General features: G+C 38.1%; 1 protein-coding gene across 1 annotated transcript in view; it reads right to left on the bottom strand.

The window, feature by feature from the left end:
• The window catches only part of MYO16 (myosin XVI), a 396,474-nt gene that overhangs the window by 44,998 nt on the left and 337,809 nt on the right, over positions 1-13,667 (bottom strand). The window contains exons 29-32 of the mRNA XM_067293848.1: positions 11,437-11,533; positions 6,467-6,713; positions 4,291-4,598; positions 1,354-2,550 (exon numbers count right to left, since the gene is read on the bottom strand). Of these exons, the coding sequence (XP_067149949.1) occupies positions 1,354-2,550; positions 4,291-4,598; positions 6,467-6,713; positions 11,437-11,533 (1,849 nt within the window). The remainder of the gene's footprint in view (positions 1-1,353; positions 2,551-4,290; positions 4,599-6,466; positions 6,714-11,436; positions 11,534-13,667) is intronic.

Below are 13,667 nucleotides of genomic sequence, written 5' to 3'. Positions count from 1 at the left end.
CATTTAGTTGAAAATTGAGTTTGTAGAAATCCTCAAACCCAAAACACCATTTGTTGTATATGGTAAAAGTAAATTTGCTGATTCCATTGGAGTGGGCTTACCACACTGACTCACAAGGTACATTCAGCAATTCAGCAAGGTACATTTGAGCAGATACATCAAAGAGCTGACTTTAAAATCTGACAGTTACTTCTCAGTGAATAGAATGTCTTATTGGGAGATGTTAATAGGGGGAAAAGTTTCTGTATACAGTGCACTCTAACTATTTTCAGTAGAAGCACTTTTTTAGTTTGAAAAATAACATGAAGACTGAAGTCAGTTGTAATGGATATGCAGGATAGGCTTTATTTAATAGACTTTAACAGTCAAGAACTTAAAATTCTACTAGGATAATCATTTAGGTGTTCCTCATATCCAGTGGAGAGATATATGTGGGAGGAATCCAGCTCTCAAAATGAACGTCTCTTCATAGACTAAAACAGTTTGATGACTAGATATCTAGCTTTTTTTGGTCAGAAGCATCTCATCTTTACGGAGCAGCTAAACAAATCTTTTTACATCAGAATGAATTTTTGTGATTCATAAGTTCCATAGATCTTACAGTAATATCATTAAATCCTCCACTATCTGCACAAGGCAAATAACTAGCTGATATGGTCTGAGGACTGTGGTATCAAAAACCGTTAGCAAAATGGAAAGCTTTGCTTCTTTTTATAGCTGGTTTTTGCACCAGATACAAAAGATGTTCTCCAGATGCCAGAAAGCCAGAAGAACAAGTAATCTGTGGGTATGTACATAAGTATATGTGATCAATAGGAAGAGTTGGAATAAAAGGATAGCACAGGAAAATAAATAGTGTTTGTGGCAACACACTTTGTCTCAGGTTCATTTAGGAGAAGAAATACAGCAGTATTACCAGATTTACACTTTCATGGAAATTAAATAATGAAACCTTAAAATAAAATATATGCTACCTTCCAGATAGCTAGTAAACTGAAATATTAAAATATATTTCATTCAAGGTATTGCCATGGATTGATATCATAAACTAATTTTCACATGATGTAACATGTATGCTTATTTTATTGAGACTGCTGGTATGTGAAAAAATTCCATTTAAATGTGTGTCATCCAAACGTATTGGTAACAGAAATGTTGACATCTCAGAGAATACCTGAAGGCTTATACTTTTCATACATAATGCATTTTCCTTATTTGTTTCTTATGACCACAACAGATCTTAAAAAAAAAAAAGTTTTGTTTTGTATTTTTACTGACTCTACCAGCTTCTAATGTAAGACTGTTTTGGTGCAGAAGGAATACACTATACAGAAGCATAGAGATCAGTCTTACCTTCTGGCTCCCTGATCTTTCTTCCTGCTGCAGATTTTCGTAGCACACTCCGTCCTGAGTTGAACAAGCTAGTTAACTCATCAAGGGGACTGGTCAACGACCTTGAGTTTGTAGGACTGTATGGAAATAAAGATGATGAATTAGAGTTTGATTTCCTGTGATCTGCTCTTGCCAACTTTGGGGAGTAAGGCAGTTTGGAGAATGGAGAAGATGAGCATCCAAGTTGAGCAGGATTTGGTCTCTGAGGTACTTTTGACAGATCTGAGTTTGTTCCTGTTTTCCCTGTATTAATCAGAAAAGTAGCACAAGTCTCTGGAGGAAATGCAAAATGTGTGGAAGCCCGGTAGGAAATAGGAGGTGGCACAGGAGGAGTGGGTGGTGGGAGAGGAGGAGGGGGTGTTGAAGGAGGAGTCACTTTGCTGGAAACGTTGAACACAACCAAGCCAGGAGATGCTGGTCTTTCATTCTCCCCTTTCTGGTTTTTGGAGTACTGCGGTGATAATGGACTCGAGCCTTCTGACTGAACAGGGTATTTTAGGTTGGTTTCCAAGACAGGAAGCTTTTTGACTTCTAGCGGTGTTAGAGGTGATTCATCAGAAGCAGGTGAACACGTGACAGGGGTTGGAGGAAATACAAGAAGTGGTGGCCTATGAGGGAGCAGGTTTGGGAAAGGGGCTGGAATGTCACATGAGTCTTTATAGTTGAAAGCTGCTTGATTGTTTCCATCCAGTTCTTCAATATTAACCTTTTTTTTGCTTTCACACAACAGTGGAGGTGACCCAGTCACTACTGGAATTATTCCATTACCATTGCTTCCTTCTTCTGGTAGAAAATACTTCATTTCTTCATATACAGACTCTCCTTGTTCTGGGCTTTCTGCTTCAGCAGAACCACTCTTCATTGCATTCCCTACCATTTCAATATAGACAGGCTCATTTTCCTCCTCTTCCTGTGACATATACAGACTCAATGTGCCATGCTGTGGCCCATCAACAGAAGCTGTTCTCTGTGCTGTCACAGTGTCATAGACAACTGGTTTAGTTACTGTGCTTGCCTGTTTCACATTCCCGGGCTTTTGGCCAGGTATTTCTTCGTAAGAGCCACTAAGTTTTGTGTTGGGACTTCGTTTTGGTTTCCTGGGAGGGATTTTTTTCATTGTACTATAGTCATCACTGTGTGGCCTTGGACGGGTCAGTACTAGGAAAGTGAAAAAGGTATGTGTTACTAACAGATCAAAGTCTGTTTTCTCTTGCACAGGTACAGTACTTAAACCTTCAAATCTTGCCTATATTTTTACAATGAGCAGCAGTCATGAAAACAGGTATCCAGTCAAAAGCGTACACATTACAGGGAAAAAAATGCAGAACTTTCAGCTTCCAAACCATGAGCCATTGCCACCTGGCATCCAATCTGCTTTGCCTGCCACTACAGTCACTAAAAGGTGAGACACAAACACCTGAGGACTTGTTTTTTGAATTCAAATGTTCACTGCAAGGTCTGTAATAAATGGGGATGCCCCAAGGGAGAAGATAACGGGGCATGGAACTAGGAGTTTCAACATGGTGCTACTTTGGCATATATGTTATCGTCAGTAACTGAAATACCCTCCTTTCATGTAAATGTCTATAAAACCCTAATCACAGGCAGATACTATGCCTGCCTCTGCTTCTCTTGTACTGCCGTGTGGAAACAATTTATGAAGTTAGGGAATCCCATAGCCTAAGGGGAATTCCCCAACTGAGTATACAGATAACAAAACTAGATATCTCTTCGCAGCCTCCAGGCAAGGAAGTGGTGGAGGGAGTAGATAGCTATCATCAATAGGTGACAGGTCTTTTAAGATCAAAATTAGATGGCATAAATCAGAGTTAGTCTTGGATGAAGTCTCAGGAAACTGCCATAAGTCTTGAAAAACGAGTACAGCAGAGAAACAGGTCCTATATTTTCAAATATATGAGAAGAATTCCAGAGTTGTTTTGTGAGTGTATTTAAACATTAGTGTTAAGGCCACACGTGCAAATACAAAGTGTCCTTCTTTCAGAAAGCTCCACTAGAGTCCATACTGGACAAAGTGGTTCTCCCTCTACAAGGAATTTGACTGAGGATGGAAGAGACTAGGAAAAATTGACTTGCATCTAAACTGCACATGAGAACAGTAAATATTATGCAAAAGGGAACTGCAGAGGACTCCAACCATTGTATTCAAGATTAGAGAATGGTTGTACATAGCTTTAGACCCAACCTGAAGGATCTTCCCTGACAAACTTAGAGGATCCTTTCCACAAAACATGACTACTCAGACTTATTGAGGGAACGTTGAATACATTCCTCTTATTCATCTTGTATTCATTCATTTCAAGGGTGAAGGAGGACAGAACAATTTAACTGAAAACTGGACGTAATGCTTTACCACGCATTGAGACATGTTGGGACTTTCATACCACTTCCATTCTAACTGAGAAAAAAAAAATCACTGTAACCAAGTTATGGCACAAACGTAAATCACTGAATGCACAAGTCATTCATGTTAACATAAAAAAAAAGTAGGAGAAAGTTAAATGTTTATCTTGCTAAAATTGATCATTCAAACATTCTGTTTTAACTATCCAAGGTATTCTAACATACAGTTTAAAAGGTGAAATGAAACAGTCAACAGGGTAAAATAGCTGAAGTTGACAAAGATAATTTGTCTTTAGGGGGAATTCTGAAAATCTGTTTTGGTTGTTGACAAACTAGGCAATTAGAACACATGAGCAGTTATTTGCTGATTTAGTAACAAATGACAAATTGACTAATTTTATTTACTGCCACTGAAAATATTTTAAGGAAGTGGGGCTTTTCAAAGGCGCTTGACTGCATTTAAAAGGATCAAAGCAAAAAGTATAGATCAATAACCTAAAGTAACATTTGTGATGGTTTCTCCCTTTTATGCCTAACCTTCATTAGCGGTTTCCTTAGAAGCTGCCGACAAGCAAGCACTAACAGCCTCATACGACGCGCTCAGTCGTGTGTTGGGGTCCCTCTTTGGCTTGGGAGGAGGCTGTTTCCTTGGTGATGGCAGGCTATTGCCATCATCCATGCTGAACACAGAATGCAGGGAGGGGGATCTGATGGATGATCCAGCTGCAGCATGTACCAAGCTGTCCACTGCCATGGGGACAGGGACAGAGCTGGAATGAAAGTGCTTAGGCGTTCGACAGCCGGCAAAGCTGTCCTCAGGGACCTTCCCACCCTTGTCTTCAGCTCTGAAAGTGCAGAAAAGAGGCCTAGATGCATTATTCAAATGATAACAATGAACCTGTTCATGCAAACATAACAACAGCTTTTTGGTAAACAATCTCACAACTCCCCTGCTGTGCCTAGGGGATGTGTGTAGTAATCTTCTGACAAACAAATCCAGATCAAGCTGCTAGCTTTCTTCCATTTCCTGATTTATGATAAATCAGGACACTGGTCCTTTTTCACACAAATGCAGTTCTTCCTTAAGCAGTTTCATATTGTTGATCAGACATTCACTGAATGAATTGTTCACACTTTGATTGTTACACACAATCAAAAACTGGGTTTTCAATCTGAATTATAATTTCTGGGAAATCCATTTAATAGAAAGTTACTGAGGCAGTGAATGCTGAGCCTTTATCATTATTTTCTAAACAGAAGACTATAAATTCTATTTAGATAATCCAAATATTTAAAATATTAGATGACCTTTTAACTAGTTACTCTGGCTGCCTGGACTATTCCACCTAGGCACCTATGCATCTTCCTGTTTAAGCTTAATTATTAGTTATTGTTTTATTGATATTAACTATGACATTATAATTAGTTATCATTTTAATCACAGTTGTAGAGTGTTTCACTTACTGCATTATTTTTTCCTGTTGCTTTTGCTATTTCAATATGTATCGAGAAACAATACTTTATCACTTGCTTCCAACAAACTGATTTTTTAAAAATATTCATCTAATGTTCTATTCCTCCAAAATCAAGTCATTGAAAACTTTATAATTTAGAGTAGTAGTATATTAGGTAAAGATGTCCATATCATCATTTTACAAACAAGCATTTGCTTTCTCAATTGTATTTCTGCATTTTTAAAACATATTTCTGTATTTCCAGCAGAGCTGGAATTCAACTACAGCATATAGCCAGCTGCCCATGTAGTAAATGAAATAGCTAAAGATGAAAGCTTGGTGCTCAGTGGATAATTTGTTTTCACTGTAATGTTTAATTACAGTCTTTCCTACAAAGGCATTTCCTCCAATATGTAATCACTGGGATATTTGGAGCTAATTAAGCAGATGCACTGCCATTTTCACTTTAATAAAAATTACTGACAAAAGCAATGAAAGCAAAGGGAGTTGTTCCTGATGAGAATAACATTCCCACGGAAGAATAAACGTTTGTATGTCCAGCAAGTTATAGACACACACAATAAGTAGCTGCTGTAAGTACTGCAAAGGCTACCTCTGCCCATTCAGGTATCTGTGAGTAAAGATCGGGGAGTCAACTCCTAGGGAGAGGCTTTCCAATATTTTCTGGATTTGTACAATAGGTATTCCTGAAAACTGTGGTGGGAGCTAAACTCTGACTGGAACAAAAAACTTGGGTATATTTTTTAATGAGAGGAAAGGATACTCTTGACAATCGGTCTAGTTCAATACATAATCAGGATTTCTTTGTTGGGACTTCACTGCATTTTAATGGTTGCCTAGCTGTTCTTCAGTGTCTCAGCAATTTCCCAATGTTGGAAGTTAGAGGAATTTTTTTTCTGGTTGATTGGTTTGGTTAAAGTCCCACTATAATCTATTTATCTTAGAATTAAAAAAATATATATATATAAAAAAAATGCTCAGAGACTTGAATAAGTTTCTGTAAAACACAGCATCTCTTGAATCAGATATAACAGGTGTCTTTAAGCTTCTAGAGTGCATTACCTGATATGCAAACAAAACAGTGTCTCATATTGATTTGAGGTAAGCATATACTTGAGAATACACTTTTAACTTTTCAGTCACTTCTATGACTTTCTAAGCTGGGAAGAAATGAACTAGAACTGGAGAAGCGTTTTAATTCTTCACTCTACAGCACTGAATATGCTTTCTCTTCTTACCTCTTAGGGACTTCTTCTGGTCTGTTTCTAGCCTCTAACTTTTCCCTGTGATAAGCAGCATTCATTTCATTGCGGAGCCGGTCATTTTCCCGAGCAATGTCAGATGCATTTTGAATGACCAAGGCATCATACGTTTTCAGTCCCATATCCTCGGCGTTCTGCAGGAAGCTTTTGACTGAGGTGACCTCTTGCTGTTTGATGCTCATCTTCTGTAGCAAACGCTGACGGGCTAGAAATCCTCTTACAACTACCATAATAGAAGAAAAAAATTATGGACTAATGAAAGAAAACTAATTCATTAGTGAATAATTCAATATTATTGTGTGTTCTGCTGTAAAAGCATGTAAATCAAGTTCAATCAGTACTCTGTACAAAGAATGAAAGAAATGTGACTGCATATAAATGCCATAGTAAAATGGAACTCTTTCTGTTTCCTATTGGCAGTGCTTGGAGCAAAGTATGACAGTAAATTCATTCATAAATTTGAACTAACACAACTTAAAATGTTTAGTTTCACTGATTATTATTATTTTTTCTTTATATTACAACTGGAAAAGTGTACGTATGCTGCAGAATGTGAAAGCATACATATACACTGAAAAGTTCATATGTCTCCACATAAAACCTTGAGTAACTGATTTTGTGATTGAATTCAGTATGAATCAAAACTTTTTTTGGTTCTAGTTATTTTAAAACAATGTTTTAAAATTTCAGTGTACTAAAAATGAAAAAAAAAATCAAAACCAACACAAGACTCTTCCATGACACATCATATAAAGGACTTTTTTCCCCATTTTCTTTCAGCCAAAACAATTAGATGAGTTTAATGCAAATTTCTGAAATGTTTCTGTCACACCAAGTCTGCATTTTTCAGGTTAATATTTTCAGCTACATTGCATCAGCTTTATGTATCTATTAGCCCTATTTTTCACACTCTGTCAGCCCTCTCATGTTGGGAGAAGATACTGGTGTATCTCCTATTATAGATTTCTGTATTATTTTCCTATGTATGTACAAACATTACAACAAATACCATCCAACCTAAATTCTACCTCATCTCCTGAATTTTCAGAAGTACCCAGCTGATCAGAAACACAGCTTTGGGGACTTCTGTGGGCCTTAGTGAATATGGCACCAAATTAATCACTCTATCCACAACAAGTGGTATTGATATTCTTTGAGCATATGCTCTGGCTTGGAAGAGAGATACTAACTAGAAGGTGCTTTACTTGTATTCTTTTCTTCCTTTTTTTTTTTAAGTGCCACAAGGTACTAGATCTTTCAAGATCTAGAATATATGCTGTGTACTTCAAAGACAAGAACATGTTTTGTAATTAATTAACTGGTACCTGAAATACTGTTGATGTTCAGTACCTCAACTTCTATGAATGTAAAATGTTATTGAATAAAATAGCTAAAGCAGAGGGCAATGTAAAGTGTTTTCTATCACCATCTCTGTCCTTGTTTATATATTTAAAACAAGATTTTTTTTTAGAGATGCTCAGTGCCTGACTGCTGAAATACAAGAAAGGGTAATGTTAAAATACTAATAGTGCTCGGGTCCAAAATTCAATGGTTTGGAAACATACCAGTTCATATATTTTGAAATTATTTAGAATGGGAAAATTTGAAGATTTATATTTTTATAATCATAACCAGACATGACATTTTCAATCCCTTTAGTTACATTCTATAATAAAAAATGACTTCTTAAACATCTGAAATATCAATGAACTTACCTAGCTTAGTTGAAAAGGAAGTTAATAGCACAGTTCTCTGTTGACAATTTTATGAGAATTCACATTGGATATACACATTACTGAGTATGAATTCATAATGTTGCTGTTGAGAAGGTAATGAATACATGTATAGAACATTATCAGAGTTCACTGCTTACAAGCATGAAAAATTTGAAAGAGCATAATAATCTACAGTCGCTCCCTCTCCTGCAGTATTTTATTTAAAACTATCTGCTACAGAGCAGATAGGATATTTGATAAATGGCTAAGCATCAAATCCTGGATGACTTTGGAAAAAGCCTGTCTTTCAAAGTTCCAATGCATTTTTAAAAGTGTATGTGTGTGTATGTGTGCACTTTTACTTTGACCAGAAAGAAAGATAAGTGGTCAGTAACATCACTAAGATGGGTTAGGAAAAGGAAATACAGAGGTTAATCCTCCAGCAGGATTGTTACCAGGCATGAGCAATGCAGGGTAGCCTGCTAGAACAGTCATGACATCCTTTAGAGCTACCCGTAACATTTAGAGACTGTGCAGCTACTCTGAACTATGCACTTTCATCAAAGTTGAGATGTTTTGAAGAAATATTCAACAAACTTTTGTCAAGAAGGGTTGGCAGACAGACACTCCCTCTTTTCTTTGCACACATTTTCATGAACTGAGTAGCTCAGGTAGCTCAGGTTTGCATTTGAAAATGGACATTTCATCACAATTCAAACATTTCAAAGATTTTGTCTTCAGTTCAATACAGACCAAAAACCAATTTCATAACCTCAAAAGCTGCTCTGAAATGAAACTGTCATCTCCTAGACCTTTACTGCTCAGTTTCATCTACTACTATAGCGGTACTTCTGCACTTGTTCCTCATTTATGTAGATCTCAAATAATTCTCACTTATGCAAATTAAAATAATTGAGGTTAGCGCCCTCAAGGCAGAGAAATATCTAATACTTTACAGTTCATCTAAGGATAAACATCAGAATAGTAGAAATTCAAGTAGGCCGTGGATCTGGCTTATGTGACAAATGTATTAACTATTGTGTATACAACGTATTAAAGTTAATTCCTAGTCTGGCTGAGCTCTAATGAAAGAACTTCAGAAGGATGGACTTTCCCACAGGTCCAAACACTTTCTCAATGATTTGATATGATCAAAACTTCCCATAAGCAGATCTTATACTGGTGAAAAGATTACGACAAAGTCCCTGAACCTCTTGATCCTTTGTTTAAATAAAACTGTGTCTGCAGACAGTTTTGCTTTAATTTGACCTCTTTCTTTGCATCAGTTAACTTTCAGGATAACAGAAAAGACTTATCTGAATTGTTTTATTTTTCCCAAAAGTTATGGTAATGCTGAATAGATTGCTGGAAAGACTGAGGTAAAAACGCCCTCTTTAAAGGCAGTTGAGAAGAATTTTGGGTGAGGCCTGTTTTCCCTTTGACTTAAGTCCTTATATGGGTACATCATACTACATTTTACGCCTGATACAGAAATTACTGACAATTTTGCCATTAGTGTATATGCTATGAAGAACGATTTAGCTTTCAAAGTTCTTTGGAAGCAAAGGAGGAGGGGTGGAAAAGGTGGACATGCAGCAGGACTGACAACATTACTCAGTAAGCGTCATCATCGCAGTGTCACAGTCTATGAAAGCAGTTTTAGGACTACATAAGAACAATGCACAGGTGCACTACCCTATCCAAAACTTCCCAGAGCTCTTTGACGTGCCAAAGAGCCAGTTTACTGCCAGTTTACAACTGTACCTGCTTGTGAAGAGCAGTTTATTTCATGAGCTAGTGTAGTGAAACAGATGTCTGCCTACTCCTTACTCAAGCAAGTTCTTTATTCTCTCAGTTTTCCCAGACTGTAAAGACCATGCAGATGAGCCATAGATACGATAAAAGTTTTGAATGCATAGGTTTGAGGAAAATGACTTTTCAACTTAGCCTAATTATGGAGGACTAGAAGAAAAAAAGAAAGAAAGAAAGAAAGAAAGAAAAAAATGTGTAAGGAGCCAAGAAAATCTATTATCTTCATCGTTCAGGCAGGGTTTGGCAGATGTCTGTTCTTTTAGCTCTATCGAGCACGTATGTATGTGAGGATGCTTTACATATTGGTGCAGGGTTATATTAAAATATTCTGTGTATAAATTTGACTCAGAAGGTAAATATTTCCTTTCTTTGGTAAGTCAGGATATGAAGGGAAAGAGGATAAAGGACTATTGCTTTTCTAAATGGTGAATACAACACAGCTATGCACATAAAAAACAGGCAAAAGTTTAAGAATCTGACTGAACTGTAATCTGTGTTATCTGTCACCCTCAACATTCATTCCCGAACTGCTATGATTCTGGTTCTGTTTGCTTCAAGTTCTCCCTTGGTTTCCTCCATTTTTCACTATATCCTCTAAGTGAAGAACAGATAATTAGAATGAAAAGGGGTTTATATACTTTTATATCTACAGTATTATGTATCTGACTAAAAAAAAAAAAGTGTTTGCCTTTCTAATTTCCTTTAAAAAGGTGCTAATGGGAATTGCTGAAGACTTCAGCCAATTATATACACAATGTATTGTGTGAAGGAAGCTTGTTCATGCAAAGCAATATTCAAATCATCAGCAGTTATTTGAGATTTTGATGGGAAAAGGAACAGAAGTGTCAGGAAATCAGGCGGCAGTGGATATCTCCTTTAAAACAATGTGCCAAAAATGTCATTGTGACCTTAGTAAAAACACTGACATAAATGGAAACAAAAAATGCCTAAACATAAAAAGCAAGTGCTGCCAAATATGAAAGCTATAACAAAAGGAGAAAAATTAAGAAATCTAACAATATTAAATTATTAACTTTGTATTCACTGTTGCTATATGTGTATACATAGCAATTTTGCATCACTGTTGCTCTATGTGATTTGCAAAAAGAAGTTAAAGGTGATATTGATGCCTTGAAAAATTACTGAACATATTATAAAAAGGAAATGCTCAAGATTCCCTTAGTTTTAATTACAGTCAACAGTTTGGCATAAAATTATGTTTGACAGACAGAAAGTGCAAGCATTACCAATGTTAGTCTGGCCTCCAAGAAATCTGTATACGCAGTTAGCTGGAAATATGTCTGTAGGGAATTATAAAATACAACAACTATTCAAGGAGAAAAAATTCTTTGCAATGCAACGTTCTTGTGCTCAGTGTACAAAGCTATAGCTCAGGAATATTTGTTCTGTAATTGTTACCTTTTTGGCAGGTTATAATTTTCTTCTGAAGCTGAAGGCACAAATCGTTGAGATGGTCAGCTTGCCAGTATTTAAGAAACACTTTTCGAACTCCTATCTAGAATACAAACAGCAGGGGTAAACCTTCACCATCAAGAAAAAAGGCCAAAATTATGACAGGTAAATAATGACAGTATGTATACAAGCCGGCTAAGGGTTGAGACAAGATTTGCAATTTAAAAATAGTACAATTTCAGTGCTTGTTCAGAGGGGTAATATCACTTGGTTTAATAAAAGATAAATCTGGAAAAGACAAGCTCTCAGGCACACAGTCCCCCTTCAAGTCTAAATCCAAAACAGATACCACAGAGTTCAAGCTAAATACAGGTTGGAAAAAAAGTATTCTGAATGCAGTTTAATTATGCTAATGTGCTAGTCACAGAATCACAGAATCGCTGAGGTTGGAAGGGACCTCTGGAGATCATCTAGTCCACCCTCCCTGCTCAAGCAGGGTCACCTAGAGCACATTGCACAGGATTGCGTCCAGGTGGGTTTGGAATATCTCCAGAGAAGGAGACTCCACCACCTCTCTGGGCAACCTGTGCCAGTGCTCTGTCACCCTCACAGTGAAGAAGCTTTTTCTCATGTTCAGATGGAACTTCCTGTGTTTCAGTTTGTGCCCGTTGCCTCGTGTCCTGTCGCTTGGCACCACTGAAAAGAGTCTGGTCCCATCCTCTCGACACCCTCCCTTCAGATACTTGTACACGTTGATAAGATCTCCTCTCAGCCTTCTCTTCTCCAGGATAAACAGGCCCAGCTCTCTCAGCCTTTCCTCCTAAGAGAGATGCTCCAGTCCCCTAATCATCTGTGTAGCCCTTCGCTGGACTTGCTCCAGTAGTGCCACATCCCTCTTGTACTGGGGAGCCCAGAACTGGACACAGTACTCCAGATGTGGCCTCACCAGGGCTGAGGAGAGGGGGAGGATCACCTCCCTCGGCCTGCTGGCAACACTCTTCCTGATGCACCCCAGGATACCATTGGCCTTCTTGGCCACAAGGGCACATTGCTGCCTCATGCTTAACTTGGTGTCCACCAGCACTCCCAGGTCCTTCTCCGCAGAGCTGCTTTCCAGCAGCTCAACCCCCAACCTGTACTGGTGCATGGGGTTATTCCTCCCTAGCTGCAGGACCCTGCACTTGCCTTTGTTGAACTTCATGAGGTTCCTCTCCGCCCACCTCTCCAGCCTGTCCAGGTCTCTCTGAATGGCAGCACAGCCCTCTGGCGTATCAGCCACTCCTCCCAGTTTTGTATCGTCAGCAAACTTGCTGAGGGTGCACTCTGTCCCTTCATCCAGGTCATTGATGAGTAAGTTGAACAAGACTGGACCCAGGACTGACCCCTGGGGGACACCGCTAGCTACAGGCCTCCAACTAGACTCTGCGCCGCTGATCACAACCCTCTGAGCTCTGCCATTCAGCCAGTTCTCAATCCACCTCACTGTCCACTCATCTAACCCACCCTTCCTGAGCTTGTCAGTGTAATAGAAAATAAGGTTTGGCATTTATATAACAGGGGGATGGATGCAAGGAGAACGGTGATAAGCCATAAACCTATGTGGAGCAGAAAAAGAACAACAGACAGCTGCCATCTGTGGAAAAGGAAGAATTTAGCCAAAGTTGGAAGATGTGAGAAAACGTGTCATGAGCGAGAATGATTTCTAGTGTCCAGTAAAATTATGAATCCTAGTTCCCAAACTTGCCTATTAAAACTATTCTGCAGGTCTCCCTTTAGTATCAAGCCTGAGAGGTCAGAGATAGTGACCTATTTATGAAAAATATACTCCAAATACTGACTGAGCGTATAATCTTATTCCAATGCTGAGGAGTTGCATGGTTTAACTCACCTAGTTCTTCGAGGGTCTTAATAAACACAGCAGCTAACATTCTTCCCCTTTTACAGGAAAATTTAGCTAGTTAGGCCAAATGAAAATACCTTCCTTTCGATAGTTTCTGAACATGCTGAAACAACCCTTGAAGTTCTTTTATGTATAATTTTCAAAGGCATTCCTTTCTAATAGCCTTAAAAAGCCCCAACAAATCTGCTACTCTACAAATAGCAAGTTAATAAAAAATTGGACCAGTGAATAAGTCATGTTTTTCTTATACACCATTTTCTTCTCAGGAATTCTGCAGAAGAAACTTTCCTTCACTCCTTAGAAATAGGAAAGATCAGCTGTGCTTTCCATTGAAGAT

Source organism: Apteryx mantelli, chromosome 1 (genome assembly GCF_036417845.1).
Source record: "Apteryx mantelli isolate bAptMan1 chromosome 1, bAptMan1.hap1, whole genome shotgun sequence".
Taxonomy (NCBI): Eukaryota; Metazoa; Chordata; class Aves; order Apterygiformes; family Apterygidae; genus Apteryx; species Apteryx mantelli.
The sequence above is the reverse complement of the archived record's forward strand: the minus strand, read 5'-3'. Positions and strand labels throughout refer to the sequence as shown.